The 20,550-nt window shown below is 53.8% G+C and overlaps 3 protein-coding genes across 3 annotated transcripts; 2 read left to right on the top strand and 1 right to left on the bottom strand.

Moving 5' to 3' along the window:
- Positions 1 to 274: 274 nt before the first annotated feature.
- On the top strand, positions 275 to 3,865 carry LOC311203167 (C-type lectin domain family 10 member A-like). Its single transcript, XM_084277806.1, has 9 exons — positions 275 to 366; positions 671 to 766; positions 946 to 1,044; positions 1,198 to 1,248; positions 1,369 to 1,458; positions 1,733 to 1,846; positions 1,934 to 2,085; positions 2,869 to 2,978; positions 3,670 to 3,865. Exons 1-9 carry the CDS (start codon positions 276 to 278, stop codon positions 3,800 to 3,802), a joined length of 936 nt encoding a protein of 311 aa, XP_084133932.1. The 5' UTR covers position 275; the 3' UTR covers positions 3,803 to 3,865.
- A 1,447-nt stretch (positions 3,866 to 5,312) lies between these two features.
- Positions 5,313 to 8,961, top strand: LOC311203141 (C-type lectin domain family 17, member A-like; the record flags this gene model as incomplete). The annotated part of the gene is made up of 10 exons (XM_084277775.1): positions 5,313 to 5,388; positions 5,786 to 5,836; positions 6,313 to 6,438; positions 6,556 to 6,606; positions 6,706 to 6,831; positions 7,220 to 7,282; positions 7,681 to 7,770; positions 7,891 to 8,060; positions 8,407 to 8,516; positions 8,826 to 8,961. The coding sequence occupies 10 exons, from the start codon at positions 5,313 to 5,315 to the stop codon at positions 8,959 to 8,961; spliced, it is 999 nt and encodes a 332-aa protein (XP_084133901.1).
- Positions 8,962 to 9,999: 1,038 nt separating this feature from the next.
- Positions 10,000 to 19,555, bottom strand: LOC311203164 (adhesion G protein-coupled receptor E4-like; the record flags this gene model as incomplete). The annotated part of the gene is made up of 11 exons (XM_084277800.1): positions 10,000 to 10,433; positions 10,685 to 10,780; positions 10,905 to 11,073; positions 11,359 to 11,450; positions 11,700 to 11,766; positions 13,405 to 13,640; positions 14,377 to 14,574; positions 14,708 to 14,878; positions 15,403 to 15,566; positions 15,992 to 16,112; positions 19,427 to 19,555. The coding sequence occupies 11 exons, from the start codon at positions 19,553 to 19,555 to the stop codon at positions 10,380 to 10,382; spliced, it is 1,497 nt and encodes a 498-aa protein (XP_084133926.1). The 3' UTR covers positions 10,000 to 10,379.
- Positions 19,556 to 20,550: the final 995 nt, after the last annotated feature.

The following is a 20,550-nucleotide window of genomic DNA, read 5'->3' as shown; positions in this document are numbered from 1 at the left end:
AGTTGTGATTAATTAATCCTTCTAAAATGGAAGAGGAAAGGGTTGAGGGTTGGCAGGCGGCTGCCTGAGCGCATCGTCCTCCCCGGAGAAGCTCCTGAATGTGCAGATTTGTGCTGCTTTTTTTTTTCCTTTTCTAGGAAATGTGTGGTATGAAACACGAGGGTTTCCTTCCCCTCAGGGGGAGAGGTGACGCCTCTTCTTCCCCTCCTCCCCCTCCCTCTGCATAAATTGGGATGGTATCAAAAAGGGGAATGATAAATAAAGGACCCGGGGAGATGTCAGAGGGCGTCGGTATCTACGAGCGGTGCGACTTCGCCGAGGGGATGGAGCTGGAGAAGCCAGAGAGGAGGAAAGGATTTAAAGGAGGTATTTGGGGATCATCTGGGAGCAGCTTTGGGGGGGTCCTGAGCCACGGAATTGGGGGGGATTCAGCTCTTTAAACCCTGGGTTTTCTCTGAAGTTGTCGCCACGTTTTCGACTCCTGGGTCGCCAGGAGGTTTGAGGGTGGAGAACAGGGTGGTGGAACCACTCAGGGGGTGGGTTTTTTGGGTGGATTTCTCCTCTTCCTGCTGTTTTTTTAAGGAAACATCTACTGGGGGCTGAGGGGGGGGGGTGACATCTTTGGGGTCACCTCACCCCATTTTGGTCCTGGCAATGCTGTCTGTCCTAGCTTTGTCTCTGGAGAGAGCCGTGGCTCTGCTCTACGTGGTTCTGGCCTTCACCTTCCTGCTCTTTCTGATCCTCACCATCGTGAATCTCCGCAGAGGTGAGTCCTTGCTCTGATCACCCCCCTTGCCAAGCGTGGGGTGGGCAAAATTTGGGGTAAAACCCCCCTGGATGGAGCAAAACACCCCTCTGAGTTAGGACTGAAGACCTTTTCGTAGTCCACGAGCTCTCCAGGGCTGGTTCCTGAGTGAAGACAAGCTCTTTCTTCCTCTCTCCCAGTATCCACAGTGTGGGAGGCGCTGGAACAAGCCCGGATACAGAATGAGAACAGCCGGACCACGGCGTGGCACAACCTCTCCGATGTCCAACGCTCCCTCGGTACGACATCCCACCCTGGAATAACTTCCAAGCACCCCCAGCACCCTCAATACCCACCCAGATTTTCCCCTCTGCTGCTTCCTTTTTTTTTTTCCATCAGAACAGACCCAGTTTGGGCTTGTTTTGAGCTCTCTCCCCTTCTTTCCCTCTTAGACACGCAGCTCTCCGCTGAGCTCAAGGCGATCCACAGCCAGCTTTTGAACGGTATGCCAAGGAAAAAGGTGGTTTTGGGGGGAAATAAAGGCCAAATCCTGAACACCAGGTGTGGGATTCATGGAGAGGAGATGAGAAGCAAAACGTTTTCCCTTCCTCCTCCTTCTCCAGTGTCGAGGGAAGTGGAGAATGTGTGGCAGAAGGTGACGCGGTGCGAAGCGGAGTGCGGCAGGGAGCTGTCGGATCGCCTCCACGTGCTGGGTGAGAGCTTGGTTGGGATGGTGAGAGGGTTAAATCCCACCTTTCTCCCCCAAAACACACCGGGGGGCATCGGGTAGATGCTCCAAAAAAGGGATAAGATTCCCAAACAGCTGATTTTTAACGAGGTTTGAGATAAAATTAAGTAGAATATTAAACACTGGCTCAGCGGAGGAGCTTCGAGGGAAAGGAGATAAAAACTCTGGTTTGAGGGTTAGGGATTTGGGGTTTTTTTAAGGTTTCTTTGTGGCATCTGAGTTACTTTTTATTCTGGCAGAGGAAAGGAATTCTTTGGAACCGGTGCTAGGGCAGCTGGAGGAGGTGAAGCAGGAGCAGAACCGCGTGTCGGCACTCCTTGACACGGCGTTGGAGGAGGCACGTAACCTCTCAGGTGAGCCCTCTTCTTTCCCCCCCAATTAATTCTTCATTATTAACTTTTAATTATTAGTTTAACCCTGTTTTCCCCCTCCCTCCCAAGAAATTCTCTGCACGAGGTGCCCCGCTGGCTGGCAGCAGTTCTTCAGAACCTGCTACTTCTTCTCCACCACCACCAAGCCCTGGTTGGCTGCTAAAGAGTTCTGCAGCAACTTCAACGCCCACCTGGCCATTGTCGACAGTGAGCAGGAAAATGTGAGCTCAGAAACCCCCTAAAAAGCCAAAATCCCACCCCAAAACTCCCCAATTTCACGACTTTAGAAGGATATTAGACCCCGGTTCCACCAACTGAGTGTCTGTGGTGGGGAGAAAATGGAGGTTTCCATTTGGTTTTGGAAGGGATTTGGCTGAATTCCATGAATCTATCCCTGAAATGATTGGTGAGATTTAAGGGGGAGGATTTTTGGGGTGAGGAAAGCCCAGGGGAGCAGCCAGTCCCTCCTTGGGGAGCATCTGAGTGACCCCAAAAGTGCTCCTGCCTTACAAGAGGTGTTCTACCAGAGCTTGGGGTGATGTTGACAATCCCATCCCTCACCTTGATGGGAACAGGAGTGATAAAAAGCTGGATGGAAATTATTAAAATTTGGTGGAAATGATTAAAATTTGGTAGAAATTATAGAATTTGAGAAGAAATTAAAGAAAGAAAACCCAAACTCTCCACAAATCAGCATTTCCACCCAGACTTAGACCATCCCTGAGATGCTCAGGAGGCTCTTCCACCACCCAGGTTTTTAAAATGTTGCTTTTAAAGCTTCTCCAGCTAAATATTAGAAATTTCACCCCTTCTTCTGACAGGAAACCTTACATTTTTGGAAGGGGGGGCACACCTGTGGGACATCACACTTGTCCCCTACAAAGGGCGGGCTCCCTGATGTCACCAGCGCTGGTCTCAGCGCTGCTGAAATCCACTTGCTGTCACCTTCTCCTTCCCCTTCCCCTCCTGACTCTTTTCCTTCTTATTTTTCCCTTAATTTCCAGAAATATTTGGCAAATCGCATCATGGACAATCGGGTCTTCTGGCTTGGCCTGTCCGACAGGCATGAAGAAGGCAACTGGAAGTGGGAGAATGGACACTCCCTCTCTCTCTCGTAGGTTTTTTAGCCTCATTGGAGGGTAAACTCCCCCTAAAACCATCTTTTTTCTCCCTCACCCCCCTTTTTTAATCAAAAAGCTTTGATTTTTCATCAAAATCCAACCTATTTCATCAAAAAACCTTGGGTTTTTTAAGAAAAAACCTTTGATTTTTATAAAAAAACTTTGATTTTTCATCAAAAACAACCTTTTCAATCAAAAACCTTGATTTTTTAATCAAAAAGGAATCTTTTTCATGAAAAAACTTTTCTTTTTAATAAAAACCCAACCTTTTTAATAAAAAACTTTGATTTTTAGCAAAAACCCTTTGATTTTTCATCAAAACCCAATCTTTTTAATCAAAAAAACTTTGATTTTTAACAAAAAACTTTGATTTTTCATAAAAATCCAACCTTTATAATTGAAACACTTTGATTTTTCATCAAAAACCTTGATTTTTAATCAAAACCCAACCTTTTTAATAAAAAACCATTGATTTTTAATAAAACCCCTTTGATTTTTCATCAAAAAAACTTTGATTTTTAATCAAACCCCAACCTTTTTAATGAAAAAAACTTTGATTTTGAATGATGAAAACTTTGATTTTCATTCAAAAATCACCTTTTTAATAAAAAAACAACCAACAACTTCCTAAAAAGAGCTTTTTTTTTTTCACCCAAACCCGCTGCATCTCCCCCTTCCCCACAGGTTCTGGAACAGCGGTGAACCCAACAACGTTGGCGAACACGGCGAGGACTGTGCCACCATCAACCCCAACGGCCGCTGGAACGACGCCATCTGTTCCAGCAACGAGGCCTGGATCTGCGAGAGGAGCTGCTGACGGGTTAAAGATGGGGGGTGGGTGGGGTTTTTGGAGGGTGGGGGCGGGTGGTGAGTCGTTGATGAGGTTTTGCCAGTTAATTTGGGGGGGGGGACAACCCCCCACCCCTTAAATAAACCATTTCCACTGCGATTTGAACCTGAATTGGCATCAACCGAGGCGCCGCGGTGCTGAGCAGAGGCCTCACACACCCTTTTTTCCCAGGGTTTAGGTAACCCCCCCCCCAAAAACAGGAAGAGAGACGGGTGAAGCTGAGGTGTCAGCTTGTTTTTGGGGCGGGTATGCAAATCACCGACTCGGGGGTGCTGAAGCGATAACCCTGTGTTGTCAAAAGGCCTCGCGGTGCCGGATTCTCTTCCCAGTTCCGGCCTGGTCATTCAACTGGATGATTTAACTTCATTAAGGCGCTACAGTGGGTGTTTTAATTAGGATCCTTAACGAGAACCGCCCCCCAAACAGCCCCCACCTTCTAATTTCCACTGACGGCTGGCGGAACACTCATGGTGTCACCGTTTCTCACCACTAAACCGACCCTGTTGTACCCCAAATTTCACCAAATCCTGAGGCTTACTGACAAGGCCTTCACTTTTTTGGGTTGTTTTTTGGGTTGGGTTGGGTTTGGAGGGGTGTTTTTTGGGGGTAAAACTCAGGGAAGAGCGTAGGCTTCACGTTTTGGGTTGTTTTTTGGGATGGGATGGGGGATTTTTTGGCTAAAACTCAGAAAAGAGCGTAGCGTTCACTTTTGGGGTTGTTTTTTGGGTTGGGTTGGGTTTGGAGGGGTTTTTTTTGGGGGTAAAACACAGGGAAGAACGTAGGGTTCACTTTTTGGGTTGGTTTTTGGGTTGGGGGTCGGTTCTTTTTGGGGTAAAACTCCGGGAAGAGCGTCGGGTTCAGTTTTTGGGTTGTTTGTTGGGTTAGGGATGGGTTTTTTGGGGGGTAAAACTCTGGGAAGAGCGTAGGGTTGACTTTTGTGGTTGTTTTTTGGCTTGGGGGTGGGGTGGGTTTTTTTGGTAAAACTCAGGGAAGAGCGTAGGCTTCACTTTTTGGGTTGTTTTTTGGGTTGGGGTGGGTTTTTTGGGGGGTAAAACTCAGGGAAGAGCGTAGGGTTCACTTTTTGGGTTGGTTTTTGGGTTGGGTTGGGTTTGGGGGGGTGTTTTTTGGGGCAAAACTCCGGGAAGAACATAGGGTTCAATTTTTGGCTTGTTTTTTGGGTTGAGGGTGGGTTTTTTGGGGAGTAAAACTCAGGGAAGAGCTTAGGGGTCACTTTTTGGCTTGTTTTTTGGCTCGGGAGGTGGGTTTTTGCGGGGGGTAAAGCTCAGGGAAGAGCGTAGTCTGGCTCTCTTTTTGCCACCCATTTGCATGTCACTGCCACTGAGAAGGAAGCGAAACCTTAGGCCGAACCGCCGGCCAAAATGGGGTGCCGGAGGTGGTGAGGGGTGTGCCGGAGCCCGTGCCAAGGGCTTTAGCTCCTCACCGAAGCGCCTGCGCGGCTCCTCTTCCCCGGCAAAGCATGGCCCAACAAGAGACCTACGGCAACTGGTTGGGACCTCCATTAGCACCCACCAAACGACTGGTGAGACAAGCAGGTAAAACTTGGGGTGATTCCCATCCCCTCCCCAACACCCTCCACCCCTCACCCAACCCCATCACCTTCTCCATGCCCTTCGCGTGTGTTTTGGGTCCTGGTGGGTCCTTCACCTTCATACCGGTGTCTGGATACGCCGGCGGTGACCCCGCGGCGCCGAGCGTCGTCGAACATATTTGGGGGCGTTGGGAATCGCATAGATTCTCTGTTTTTTTCTTCAAGAGCCCCAAAATCTCAATGTTTGGCCCCATTTTTCAGGTGTAAACACCCTAAAAAACCATCAGCAGCTTCCTCATCGCTGACAACAGGCTTAAGAAGAAGCTCCACTGCGGGTCATTTTTTGAGGGGGAACCTTACACTTCTCCTCAACCTTCTTCTCCTTCCTTTCCTCTTGGTAGGGATTTACTCCGTCGCTGGCAACGTTACACCGGGGGGACCCTTCAGACCGGGTAAGTCATCATTTATTCTTGATTAATTTCTATAATTTTCACCTTTTCAGGCTTTTTTTTTGGGTAGCCTGGGGTGGAAAAAGCAGAACTCTCCGCGGTGCCTCCCCGAGATGAAACTGGGCTTTTATTTTCAGCTCTGTTGGTCAAATGTGTCACGCTCGACTCAGCATATTTCTCTCCCAATTCACTTCCTTAGCTCAAATCACAGCAAATTGCCCCAAAAATTCCAACCTGGGCGGGGGGGAGGGTGGGGAGGTTGTTGAAAGGGAATTTTAAGGCTCCACCCTCAACTCCGGTCGTACCTTCGCGGGATCAAATTCCTCCCTGTGAAAATCTTGCTGGGAATTGTTGTTTTTTTAACGTTCTCCCCAAAAAATCCCAGCTGATTCTGTCCAACAAGATTCCCAGTTGGATTGAAATCCCTTTTTTTCCCCCAATTTTGGTTTTTTGGGGTTTTTTTTTCCCCTTTTCTGTAGCATCCCCAGACAGCTTTGAGGATGATTATGATGATGTGTCCCTATCCGAATCGGATCGCGGCCACAAACCTCCGCTCCCGGCGGCTGAGGAAGATCTGCAGAGCCAGAGGAGCAAAGGAGGCACAGGTAACACCCACCTCCTCTCCTCCTACACCCTCGGGGACCTCCACGGGGGTAGGATTTTACCCTAAACCCCCTCCCCAAAACAACATCACCCAGTAACTCCATCCTTCCTCCTACCAGGAGTTTACATCCTCGCGGGGAAACCTCCCTCTCCAAATCCTTCCCCAAACTGTGAGTCCCTCCACCCCCACATCGTTACCCCTCCCTCAGATGAATCCAGATTTGGGATGGGACTTCTCACCTCCCCCCCCCCCAAATTCTTCTCCACAGGTGACCCCAAACCCCTCGGTGATGGGACACAGAGCAGTAGGATGGCATCAGTGACTGTCCTTTACGCACTGGTAGCGCTGAGCTTCATCGCCTGGGTGCTCCTCTTCACGTTGGCCATGATGAAGTGTAAGTGTCCCCACCGGGTTGAGAAACAGGTGATTTGGTTAAAATACCCCCCCTAAAACCCCAGAAAATCATTAAAAATGGTGTTTTCACCCTTAAAAACTCAACTCCTCCACGCTTCAAGCGTGGAAACCGCAGCTACAACCCACCACCCACCCCGATTCCCTTTTAATTCCACTTTGGGGTGTGAATTTGGGGGGGAGGAGTGTGAAATTCCCCCCTCAGTGGGCTCCATAGGGGTGCTGCCATCACCTCCCTGCTCCACCGGCGCTTCCTGCTTACTACAGGGTGTAAATCCAGAGTAAATCCACTGCCCCCATAAATTAGGCAAATCAAGATGCTGCTGTGGGTGATCCAGCTGTGGTTGTTCTCTCCTTGGTTTTCATTCCAGATGTGGAACTCACGGCGGAGTTGAAGCTCTTGCAGTCCAACTACTCGGAGAATCAAGCCAATAGTAGGTCCTCAGCCTCAAATCTCCGTGGTGGAGCTGGGCGTTTTTCTGGGGGGAGGTTGGCTCTTTTTTGGTTCTTTTCTGGTTTTACTACTGAGTGGGAAATCCACCCCGTTGTAACAGGTTGTGGGAAGGGAAGGAGAGAAATCCTACAGGTCAAATCGTTAATCAAGGAGTAATTAAATGATGTTACGGGTGATAACCCATCCAAACATCACTCAAAGAGGCAATAACAAGCCCCCCAAACCATGGGGCAAAGGTGTTGTGTGATGACATAAGAGATTCCTACCTGAGTAGTAGGGAAAATAAGTGAGTAGTAGGAAAAGTGAGTAGTAGGAAAAGTGAGTAGTAGGAAAAGTAAGTGAGTAGTAGGAAAAGTAAGTAGTACCCTATTCCCCCAGTGCAACAGGAGCTGTTGGAGAGGCAACGGGAACAGGTCCGGATGCGGAGCGGGATGCACAAGTACTACGAGGAGTTACAAGGCATCGCAGGTACCACCTGGAGTAATTTCCCCCCCCCCCCCCCCCCCGATTTTTATCCTCACCCAATTAATTAATCCCCCCTGATTTTTATCTTCACCCCATTAATTAATTAATCCCCCATCCCTCCAGCTCTGCTCTGCAAGTCCATCCCGGATCACAAGCGCTGCTTGGCGGGCTGGAAGACCTTCGACGGGAGCTGCTACTCCTTCTCCATGGAGAAGATGACCTGGGAGGACGCCCGGGAGAGCTGCATCGACCAGGGCGCCCACCTTGTCATCATCGACACAGAGAAGGAGCAGGTCAGTGGGACCTTCGATGGCCTCCAAAGGCCCTCCTGACCTTCTTGAGGCCTTGATGGCCTCCAAAGGTCCCTCCCGAGCTCCTCTAGGCCTCGATGGCCTCCAAAGGTCCCTCCTGACCTTCTTGAGGCCTTGATGGCCTCCAAATGTCCCTCCCGAGCTCCTCTAGGCCTCAATGGACTCCAAAGGTCCCCCCCTGACCTCCTCTAGTGCTCTGTGGCCTCCAAAGGTCCTTCCCAACCCAACGCACCCGATGGTTCTGTGATCCTAATCGCCCAACCTCTCCATAATCTAACAGAATTCTCACGTTTTTGAGGTGGTTTTAACCAATTCTGGGATCTTTTAGAACTTCCTGAAGGACAACATCAACAACAGCAGCACCTATTGGCTGGGGGTGACGGACCAGGCGGAGGAAGGCACCTGGGTCTGGACCAACGGCGAACGCGCCATCATCAGGTAAAAAAGCAGAAAAAAGGGCAGAACAAGCCACAGAAACTTCATATTTGGGGTCATTTTATGGAAATCACAGCGTTTATGGCGGAAAAAATTATATTATTGGAGCATTTTTGCTCTCAGGAGAAAAAATTTGAGTTTTTAGTGCTTTGAAATCAAAATTTTCCCATTTTCCCCATTATCTGGCACATAATTGATAATTTTATTCCTTATTTTCCTGGTTTTTTCCCTTACTTTCCTGGTTTTTTTCCTTATTTTCCACTTTTTTCCTTATTTTCCTCTTCTTTCCTCCCTTTTTTTCCCCTCTCCCAGCTACTGGAACGTTTGGCAGGACAATACAGACAAAGACCAGAAGGATTGTGGCGTCATCAGACCCAATGGTATCTGGAATGACGAGAGATGTTCCCACTCCAACTATTGGATTTGTGAAAAATCCTGGAATTGTTGAATTTAAGATAATAATAATTATTATTAATAATAATTTTTCCCCATTCCCAGATGATTTTTAAGGTGTTTTTTTTAAAAAAACCCAACAATTCAACCATCCCGCGATGGGATGAACTCCGGCGGCTCCGGGAGGGATCCAGAAGCTCCACGTTCCCAGTTTTGGGTTTATTAATCTCAAATCCCTAAAAATTAATTACATCTTTTAAAAATCCAAGAAAATCTAATTGAAAAAACAGGATTTTTGGTTCAAATAATTCCCATACATTGATTATGACCCTCATTGTCGGCCCCATTTCTCCCAGACACTGAATTTCCCTGGATTTCTCCTGAATGGTCCTGAATTTTTCCTGGGTGGGTTTGTGGGTTTGGGGTTTTTTTTGTCTGGATTTGTCTGGATTTTCATGAATTTTTCCTGGATTTTCATGAATGTTCCTGGATTTCCCTGGTTTTTAAACGATTTTTTCAATGAATTTTTCTGGATTTCCTTGATTTTTAAAATTATTTTTTGGGGATTTTCCTGGGATTCCCTGGATTTTCCTGAATTTTCCTGGATTTTCCTGAATTTTCCTATTTTTTCCTTAATTTCCCCTGATTTCCCCCTCGCTGCTGCCGTCAAAACTCCCCCCAATGGTGGAAAATTCCAGAAACTGAAGGAATTCCGGGGAAAATTGTGCCACTAACGGTTTTTTTGGGGTTTTCATTGTTTATAAGCTACAGAATAAAAATGTAAATAAAATTTGGGTGTTTTTTCCCAAAATTTCCCGGATTTGGGAGAATTTTTTTCCCCTTCTTGCTCAGCGGAAGCGGGATGAATTGTTAAATTAATTAAATCTCTTAAGAGTTAATTAAATTCCTTCTCCTGGTTGAAAATGAACCCTGGGAGCTCCCCCCTTTTCCTTCCCCCCACCCCAAAATTGGGACGTTTCAGGCGGGTTTGAGAAATTTGTGGTTAAAAATGAAATAAATGGATAAAATTACAGAAAGTGAAAGTTTTGGGGGCCTTTTGGGACCCAAATTAACTAATTTAATGAACCGTCGGGGTGGAGAAATGAGCAAAAATCTGGGAATTTAACTAAAATGGGGTTAAAAGGCTGGAAAACACCGGGAAATGCTGGGAAACACTAGGGGATACTGGGAAATGCTGGGAAATGCTGGGAGATGCTGGGAAATGCTGGGGAAGTCTGGGAAATGCTGGGAAATGCTGGGAGATGCTGGGAAATGCTGGGGAAGGCTGGGAGATGCTGGGAAAATGCTGGGAAATGCTGGACTGTTCTGGAAAATGCTGGGAAACACCAGGAAACACTGGAAAAAGGCTCGTTTCTTGGAGAAAATGCTGGAAACGGGTCGGATACGCCCCAAAATCCTGGGCATATGGGTGGGATGTAGCAGGAACGGGTCGGTCCTGGGTGGTACCCGCTGTCACTTCTCCCACGTGCAGCCCTCGGTGCTCTGGGTTTGGTGTCTCTCCCCTTCCTGGGGTGGGGGGCAAAGAAGGGGCCAGGTTGGGGTGAAAGGAGGACAAATTTGGGACAAAAAAGGGCAAAAAGGGCGTGGAGGTTCTGGTGATTTATTACCAGACCCCCCCACCACCCCAGAACCCTGGGGCCACCTCCTTTTTGGATGCCCACCCAGATGTTTGGGTGCCCACCCAAGATGTTTGGCTGCCCTCCCAGATGTTTGGGTGCCCACCCAGATGTTTGGGTGCCCACCCAGCACCCCCTTACCGTGGTGTAGGTGATGTTTATCTCGGTGGTGGGCATCTCCTGGGGGTGGGCTTGTCTCCTCAGCGCCCTAAACCAGCGCCGGTACTGCTCAGTCACCTGTGGAAAGGCCCCTGAGTGTCCTTGTCCCCATCCCCCCCCCCCATGTCCCCCCCTCAAGCATCCCTAGGCCACATCCCCCCCCCCACCATGCACCCCTGGGCCACGTCCCACCCCATTGTACCTGCCGGTTGAGGACACAGTGCACGAGGAAGATGAAGGCTCCTTGCAGGGTGTTGATGATGGTGAAGATGTAGTTCACCACCACGTTGTCCCCTTGGGTCTTCAGGAAGCCCACGCCCCACGTGCAGCCCAGGATGCAGATGTGCATCAGGGCCTTGAACGTCATCATCCTGGTGGTGGAACACCTCGTTTGCTCTCTTTCTCACCCAAAAAAAGCCACCCCAGGTGGCCCATCCCAAGGCCAGGCTGGATGAGGCCCTTGGGCAACCTTGTGTAGCTCCAGGCCTGGAGGTTGGTGTCCCTGCCTGTGGCAGGGGGGTTGGAGCTCTGTGACCTTTGGGGTCCCTCCCAACCCAAACCAGCCCATGATTCTCTTCATCCTCCTCCTCATCCTCCCCTCCCAACCCCCCCCACCCCCACTCAACACCCTTCCCGCTGATGACATCAAAACCCACCGGGTGTTTTTGATGGCCGTGACGTCGGCGTTGAGAGAGGACAATCTGTGCCGGAGAGTCCAGAGGGTGATGAGAAAAAACAGCAGGTTAACCTGGGGTGGAAAAGCCAAAACCCATCATTTTTTCATGTTGGGGGGGGGCAAAAATTTGGGGTGGAAAAGGGTCAACCCACCCCCACGCCCAGCGCCAACGTGAGGTGGCACCTCCACCCAGCAGACCCAACCCAAGGAGGTGTTTCCTTAATGCTGTCTTTAAAGTTGGGTCTAAATTGGCTATTTTTGCTACTTTTTTGCCCCAATTCCTGTCCCTTCCCCCTCCTTTTTCATCACCAAAAGACCCACCAGGATGATGGCGCAGATGGGCCCGAGGAAACTCCAGATGAAGCCTCTTTCAGTGCTCAACCAGCAGCTTAAAAGGGACAAAAAATAAAGGGAAGAACCCCCCAACCCCACCCCAAAAATCCATCAGCAGCACGAAGACACCCAGGTCTGGATGCTGAGGGGTCTTATTTTGGGGGACACACACCCCAATTTAGGCAAAACGAGGGATGTTCTCCTTCCATTGATGAGCCCACCACCCCAGTTTGGTTGACCCCCCCATCTTGGGTGCTTGATGGGACTCATAAGCACTTCATGGGACTCACAAGGGTGTGGTGGGACTCACAAGTACTTGGTGGGACTCACAAGGATGTGGTGGGACTCACAAGTACTTGGTGGGACTCACAAGGATGTGGTGGGACTCACAAGTACTTGATGGGACTCACAAGGACATGGTGAGACTCACAAGTACTTGGTGGGACTCAGGTGGGACTCACAAGTGCTTGGTGGGTCTCACAAGGATGTGGTGAGACTCACAAGTACTTGGTGGGACTCACAAGTACTTGATGGGACTCAGGTGAGACTCACAAGTACTTGGTGGGACTCACAAGGATGTGGTGGGACTCACAAGTACTTGGTGGGACTCACAAGGATGTGGTGGGACTCACAAGGATGTGGTGAGACTCACAAATACTTGGTGGGACTCACAAGTACTTGATGGGACTCAGGTGGGACTCACAAGTACTTGGTGGGACTCACAAGGATGTGGTGAGACTCACAAGTACTTGGTGGGACTCACAAGTACTTGATGGGACTCAGGTGGGACTCACAAGTACTTGGTGGGACTCACAAGGATGTGGTGGGACTCACAAGTACTTGATGGGGCTCACAAGGATGTGGTGGGACTCACAAGGATGTGGTGAGACTCACAAATACTTGGTGGGACTCACAAGTACTTGATGGGACTCAGGTGGGACTCACAAGCACTTGGTGGGACTCACAAGTACTTGATGGGACTCAGGTGGGACTCACAAGTACTTGGTGGGGCTCACAAGTACTTGATGGGACTCAGGTGGGACTCACAAGTACTTGGTGGGGCTCACAAGTACTTGATGGGACTCAGGTGGGACTCACAAGTACTTGGTGGGACTCACAAGGATGTGGTGGGACTCACAAGTACTTGATGGGGCTCACAAGGATGTGGTGGGACTCACAAGGACTTGGTGGGACTCAGGTGGGACTCACAAGTACTTGGTGGGGCTCACAAGTACTTGATGGGACTCAGGTGGGACTCACAAGTACTTGGTGGGACTCACAAGGGTGTGGTGGGACTCACAAGTACTTGATGGGTCTCACAAGGATGTGGTGAGACTCACAAGTACTTGGTGGGACTCACAAGTACTTGATGGGACTCAGGTGAGACTCACAAGTACTTGGTGGGACTCACAAGTACTTGGTGAGACTCACAAGTACTTGGTGGGACTCACAAGTACTTGGTGGGACTCAGGTGGGACTCAAGTACTTGGTGGGACTCACAAGGATGTGGTGAGACTCACAAGTACTTGGTGGGACTCAGATGGGACTCACAAGTACTTGGTGGGACTCACAAGGATGTGGTGAGACTCAGGTGGGACTCACAAGTACTTGATGGGACTCAGGTGGGACTCACAAGTACTTGGTGGGGCTCACAAGTACTTGGTGGGGCTCACAAGGACGTGGTGGGACTCACAAGCCCTTGGTGCCGTAGCCATGGGGATGGATGGCGGCAGAGATGGCCACCACGATGGCCGGCACGCCGTAGCCCACAGGGTAGATAAACCTCTTCCTGAAGCGACTGGCGCTGGTGTAGTTGAGGACACGCAGGTTCCTGACGGTGAGGAAGAGGTGCAGACCCTCCAGGAACATCCAGGAGAAGCTGGAGAGGAGGGTGTAGTGGAGGAAGCCGGACGTGATGCCGCATGCCAGCTGCGGGGGGGAGAAGAGGGATGTGTGAGGCTCCTCAAGTGTCACCTCAGTGTCACCTCAGGGTGGGGAGGTGGTGGCATCTCTGGCCCTTGGGGATGTTCCTTGAGGAACCCCAACTGAGGGCCTGCTTTGAGTTGGAGGATGGTCTGGGGACCTCCAAACCTCCTATTCCAGCTGGGTTTGCCTGTCACTCAGGAACTACCTGTAATTCAGGTGCTTCCTGTAATTCAGGTGCTCCAAGATGCTCAAGGAGACCCCAAGGAGCTCAAGGAGACCCCCAAGGAGTTCCAGGAGCCCCTGAGGAAGCTCTGGAGTTCCCAAGGAGCTCAAGGAGACCCCGAGGAGCCCTTGAAGGTGCCAAGATGCTCAAGGAGACCCCAAGGAGCTCAAGGAGACCCCGAGGAGCCCTTGAAAGTGTCAAGATGCTCAAGGAGACCCCCAAGAAGCCTGTGGAGACCCCAAGGAGTTCCAGGAGCCCCTGAGGAACTTCTGGAGTTCCCAAGGAGCTCAAGGAACCCCTGAGGAGCTTCTGGAGGCCCCACAGAGCTCAAGGAGACCCCAAGGAGTTCAAGGAGACCCAAGAAGCTCAAGGAACCCTCTGAGGAGCTTCTGGAGGTCCCAAAGAGCTCAAGGAGCCCCTGAGGAACCTTTGGAGTTCCCAAGGAGCTCAAGGAGACCCCTGAGGAGCTTCTGGAGGCCCCCAAAAGACCTATGGGGGACCTTGAGGAGCCTGTACCTTGTTTTTGGTCTGCGATCCAGCCACGAGGAAGAGGAGGTTGGCGGCGAAGAGGCAGATGCTGAGCTGCAGGTGGAGGGTGACGCTGACGCTCCAGAGCGAGCGGCACAGGAGGAAGGTGAGGATGGTGAGGAAGAGGCAGACCAGGGACACCGATATCCCCACGTAGGTGACCACGGTCAGCACCCAGTCGTCGTCCTGGTGACGTCACACGCATGACGTCACGCCAGCAGCCCAAAAAAAGGGGGGGGGGAGGGGAAAGGGGGGGAAGAACCCCTCCACCCCCACCCCCAAAATGGGTCGTTCTTTGAGGGTGCAGGTGGGTTCCTACCCCTGGGGGGTTGAGGGCCATGAGGACGGCGAAGGTGGTGAAGTGTTGGCAGGTGCAGATGGAGACGGTGTCATTCCCCCCCGTGCGATCGCAGCCGTCGGATTTCCATTGGCCTTGGGTTTCCTCCACATCCCAGAACGCACAGAGCGCCTTCTTGCCCACCTGCAGCGCCTGATGGGGGTCCCACCACCACCACCCCCCCACCCCTTTCCACATCAGGTGAGAGGAACGGGGTGGGGGGCCGCCACCGCCACCATGGGAGCACCCCCACCTCTGTGGGACCACCCACTGACCCCAGGGTTGGACACACAAGGCCAAAAATTCACCATCACGATGCTGATACCCCACCCCCCTCCTTGGCCAACCCTCATCACCCACCACCCACCCCCATCACCCAACACCCACCCCAGTTGGTCAACCCTCATCCCCCCACCACCTCCCCCACCCCCATCATCACCCCCACCCCCCTTGGCCAACCCTCACCACCCACCACCCACCCCCATCACCCACCCCCCACCCCAGTTGGCCACCCCCCCACCCCCATCATGTACCCCCACCCCCCTTGGCCAACCCTTATCCCCCACCACCTCCCCCACCCAACCCTCATCACCCACCCCCACCCCACCCCCTCATCCCACATCCCCCCAACCCATACCACCCCCAACCCCCCCTGGGGTGTCCCCCCCAGCACCCACCTTATGGTGCTGGAGGGTGATGCTGAAGAAACCCTTGAAGCTGCCGTTGAGATTGGCCACGGTGCCGCCCACCACGGGGGAGATGATCTCCTCCTTCTCCTCGGTGACGTTGGTCAGCAGCGTCTCTATGTCCTTGTAGACGATGAAGACCACGGCTTTCTTGTCTAGGTGAAGGAACTGGGTCAAAACTACTCCCCCCACCCCAAAAACCCACCCAGTTTGGGGGGGTTTGGGGGGGTTTTTTGGGGGTGACCTTACCTCCCTTGGAGTTGGCCACCACCTCGGAGCAGTTGATGGTCAAGCTCTGCCCACCCACCTCCAGCTCCAGCTTCTGGCTGCAGTTGTCCCCCACCACCTCTGCTTTGGCTTCTGGGGTGGGGTTTTTTTTGGGGTGAAAAGAGACCATTTTTGAGGTGGGAAGAGGAGGAAAAAGGGGGCACCTCTTGCCCACCTCTGGGTACCGCGATGCTCTTGGAGAGCTTGAGGAAAGGAGGGGGTGATGCCAACCCAGCGTCTTGGTGGGGGGATGAGCTCAAGGAGGGGTTTGGGGGGTCGGGGGGGGGGTGAGCACCCATGGGTGCTGACGTACCCATGGTGGTGGTGTTGAAGTTCTGGGAGCCCAACCCACCCAAGGCCACCTGGAGCACGAGGTCTTCGGTGGTCTTCAGCAGGATCTTGACGTCTTGGCTGGTGTCAGCCTTCCTCTGCAGCTGGGGTAGCAGGGTCTGGGGGGGTGGGGGGGTGGGGAGGGGGGGACACACACGTGTGTGGGTGAGGGGGACCCGTGTGGGGCTGGGAACACGCGTGTTCTTGCCCCTCCCACCCCCTCCCCACCCCCCCTCCATCACCTGCAGCGTGTTGGTGGGGGGGGAGGTGCAGGCTTTCTGCAGGAACCTCTGGATGGTCTGGCTGCAGGAGGCGTCCCCCGAGGATGCCTGGGGTGGGGGGGTGTCTGTCTGTCTGTCTGGCTGGCTGGCTGGCCTTCCCTCCAGTCCCTCTGTCCATCCAGCTGTCCCTCCTTGCCCCCTCCCTCCATCCATCCCTCCCTGCATCCCTCCTCCATCCATCCTTCTCTCCCTCCCTCCCTCCCTCCCTCCCTCCCTCCCTCCCTCCCTCCCTCGATCCCTCTCTCCATCCCTCCTCCATCCCTCCATCCCTCCCTCCATCCCTCCCTCCATCCCTCCCTCTATCCCTCCCTCCACCCCTCTCTCCACCCCTCTCTCCACCCCTCCCTCCCTCCCTCCCTCCCTCCTCCATCCCTCCCTCCCTCCATCCCTCCTCCATCCTTCCCTCCCTCCATCCCTCCCTCTATCCCTCCATCCCTCCCTCCATCCTTCTCTCCCTCCCTCCCTCCCTCCCTCCCTCCCTCCCTCCCTCCCTCTCTCCATCCCTCCTCCATCCCTCCATCCCTCCCTCCATCCCTCCCTCCACCCCTCCCTCCCTCCATCCCTCCCTCCATCCATCCCTCCCTCCATCCCTCCTCCCCCCACCCCTTCCCTCCCCCCCCCCCCCCCCCAAACCCCACCTGGGGGTCTCTACACTTCTCCTTCTCCTCCTCCAGGCTGGGGATGTTACAGGGGGGTGCTGCAGATTTGGGTCAACACTGAGTGGGTGGGGGGGAGTGGGGGGGGGGGGGGCTGCACCACCCATCCCCCCACCTGTGTGGCTTGGGGGGGGGGTAGAATGGGGGGGGGGGCGAGAAAGGATGGGGGGGGGGGTAGAAGGTCTTGCCCCCTTACTCTGACAGATGATGGAGGAGTTATGGGGGGTGGGCACCATCCCGGGGGGGCACCCACAGACCCGAGCTTGGGTGCTTGGGTACGTCAGGCAGCAGCTGGTGATGGAGCAGGAGTGGTCACCACAGGGCACTGAGGGGGGGGACACACGAATTGGGGGGGGGACACGCCAAATGTGCTACCTACCCCCCCCCCCCCCATCCTTCCTGGGGGGAGCAAAACCCAGCTCTGGGTCTGACCCCCCCAAATCCTGCTGTGACCCCCCCCTCAGCCCTCCCAACCTCACACAGACCCCCCCCCCCCCAAAAAACACCCCCCCCAAAAACCACCTCCCCCAAGACCACCCAACAGACCCCCCCCAAATTCCCCCCCCCCAAGACCACCCCCCAACCCTCCTTCCCAGGGAGGGAGAACCCAGCTCTGGGTCTGACCCCCCCCCCAAATCCTGCTGTGACCCCCCCTCGGCCCTCCCAACCTCACACAGACCCCCCCCCCCCCAAACCCCCCCCCCCCCAAGACCACCCAACCCCCCCCTCACCTGTCTGGGAGCCCCCAGGGGGAGGTGGCTCAGGAGCTGGGTCAGCACTGGGGGTGACAGGGCAACGTCAGCACCCCAAAACCTCCCACCCCCACCCCCCCACCCCTCCATCAACATCTCCATGGGGCTCAACCCCCCCTTTTGGGGTCACCCCCCCTTTTTTTGAGTATAAAACCCCCCTTTTTAGGGTTAAACCCCCCTTTATGGGGCTCTACACCCCCATCAGGGTCTTAAAACATCCTTGGGGGGGTCAAACTCACCCTTTTCGGGGTCAAATCCCCCCTTTTAGGGTCAAATCCCCCCTCTTGGGGTTCACCTCCCCCTACAAGAGCTCAGACCCCCCCTTTTGGAGGATAACCCCCCTTTTTGAGGTTAAAACCCTCCTTTTTGGGGCTCTACACCCCCACCAGGGCTCAAAACGTTCTTGGGGGAGTCAAATCCCCCCCTTTTGGGGTTAACCCCCCCTTTGTTGGGCTCAACCCCCTCCTTTTGGGGTTCACCCCCCCATAATCCCTCAGACCCCCCCCTTTTTGGGGCTAAACCCCCCCTTTTTGGGGCTCTACACCCCCATCAGTGCTCAAAACTCTCTTGGGGGGGTCAAATCCCCCCTTTTTGGGGTCAAATCCCACCTTTCGGGGTCAACCCCCTTCTTTTGGGGCTCATTCTCCCCCCAGCAGTGCTCAACACCCACCTTTTTGGGGTTAAAACCCCCCTTTTTGGGGCTCCACACCCCCAGCAGGGCTCAAAACTGTCTTGGGGACGTCAAAAACCCCCTTTTGGGGTCAACCCCCCCTTTTTTGGGGGTCAACCCCATCCTTTAGGGGTTCACCTCCCCCTACAAGAGCTCAGACCCCCATTTTGGGGGCTAAAACCCCCCTTTTTGGGGCTCCACACCCCCACCAGGGCTCAAAACTGTCTTGGAGGGGCCAACCTCCCCCCTTTTGGGGCCACCCCCCCCTTTTTTGGGCTCAACCCCCCCCTTTTTTGGGCTCAACCCCCCCTTTTAGGCTCAACCCCCTCCTTTTGGGGTTCACTCCCCCACAAGCCCTCAGCCCCCCCCCTTTTTAGGGCAGCCCCCTCCCCCAGCACCGACCCTGATGTATCCACCCCCCCCTTTGGGGCCTCAATTCCCATTTGGGGGGGGGTTCAACCTTCACCCCCTCAGCTCAACCCCCCCCACCCAACGCCCCCTTCACACCCCACCCCCATTTTTAGCCTTGACACCCCCCCCCCGACCCCCAGCAGCCTCGTTTTGGGACAACTTCATCTCCCCTACTTCCCTCTCTGCCTCAGTTTCCCTTTCCCATCCCCCAAAATCCCCACCCCCCCACCCCTCTACCTCTTTCCAGGGAGGGATTTGGGGGGTGGGGGGGGGAGCATGACTCACCCCAAAAGCAGGTGGAGAAGAGGGGGGACCCCATCCCAGGAGGCAGGGGGGCACGAGGTGGCCCTCGCAGCACCAGTGGCACTGGGAAGTGACACCGGATGGCCCTGAAACCACCAACGGCCCCACAAACCGCTTCCCCCCCCCCAACCCCCCAATCTCCACCCCCACCACTCCCCCCCCCCCGTGCTGTGGCTGAGGCCTGAGGCTGCTCATGGCACGTAAGGGAGGCCCCTCCACCCCATCCCTGGGTTTCTTCGTGGGGGTGATGTCCCACCAAGGAGCTTGGAGATCTCCTTGGAGGCATCTGCTCCATGGGGACGTCCCCGCAGGGGTGGATGGGACCCTCCCTGGTGGCACCAGCACCGTGACCCTGTCCCCGCTCAGACGTCTCGTTTCCTTCCTGGAGTCACTGTCCCCATGACCTCGTCCCCACTGGACAGCCAGGTCCCTTCCTGGAGTCACTGTCCCCATGACCTTGTCCCCACTGGACATCCAGGCCCCTTCCTGGAGTCACTGTCCCCATGACCTTGTCCCCACTGGACAGCCAGGTCCTTTCCTGGAGTCACTGTCCCCATGACCTTGTCCCCACTGGACAGCCAGGTCCTTTCCTGGAGTCACTGTCCCCATGACCTCGTCCCCACTGGACATCTGGGTCCCTTCCTGGAGATACTGACCCCTTGACCTCGTCCCCACTGGACAGCCAGGTCCCTTCCTGGAGTCACTGTCCCTGTGTCCTTGTCCCCACCCAGATATCTCATTTCCAGGGACCCCCTTGGACATCTGGGATCCTTCCTGGAGATATTGACCCCTTGACCTTGTCCCCACTGGACATCCAGGTCCTTTCCTGGAGTCACTGTCCCTGTGTCCTTGTCCCCATTGGACATCCAGGTCCCTTCCTGGAGTCACTGTCCCCATGACCTCGATCTCCTTGGACATCTGGGATCCTTCCTGGAGATACGGACCCCTTGACCTCGTCCTCCTTGGGCATCCAGGTTCCTTCCTGGAGATACTGACCCCTTGATCTCGTCCCTGTTGGACATCCAGGTCCCTTCCTGGAGTCACTGTCCCTGTGTCCTTGTCCCCATTGGACATCTGGGTCCCTTCCTGGAGTCACTATCCCCATGACCTTGATCTCCTTGGACATCTGGGATCCTTCCTGGAGATACTGACCCCTTGACTTCGTCCCTATTGGACATCCAGGTCCCTTCCTGGAGTCACTGTCCCCATGACCTCGATCTCCTTGGACATCTGGGATCCTTCCTGGAGATACGGACCCCTTGACCTCGTCCTCCTTGGGCATCCAGGTCCCTTCCTGGAGTCACTGTCCCTGTGTCCTCGTCCCCACTGGACATCCAGGTCCCTTCCTGGTGACTCCTCCTCCACGGTCTCACCCCTTCCCAGGTATCCCTGTCCCTTCCTTGGACACACCAGCCCCAACCCCGTGGTGTCCCCCCCCGTGTGGCCTCCTGCTTCTGTGCCCAGTGAAG

The sequence above is a fragment of the Gallinula chloropus genome, assembly GCF_964237585.1.
Source record: "Gallinula chloropus genome assembly, chromosome: 36".
Classification (NCBI taxonomy): Eukaryota; Metazoa; Chordata; class Aves; order Gruiformes; family Rallidae; genus Gallinula; species Gallinula chloropus.
Note: the sequence above shows the minus strand (reverse complement) of the source record. Positions and strands in the feature narration are given on the sequence as shown.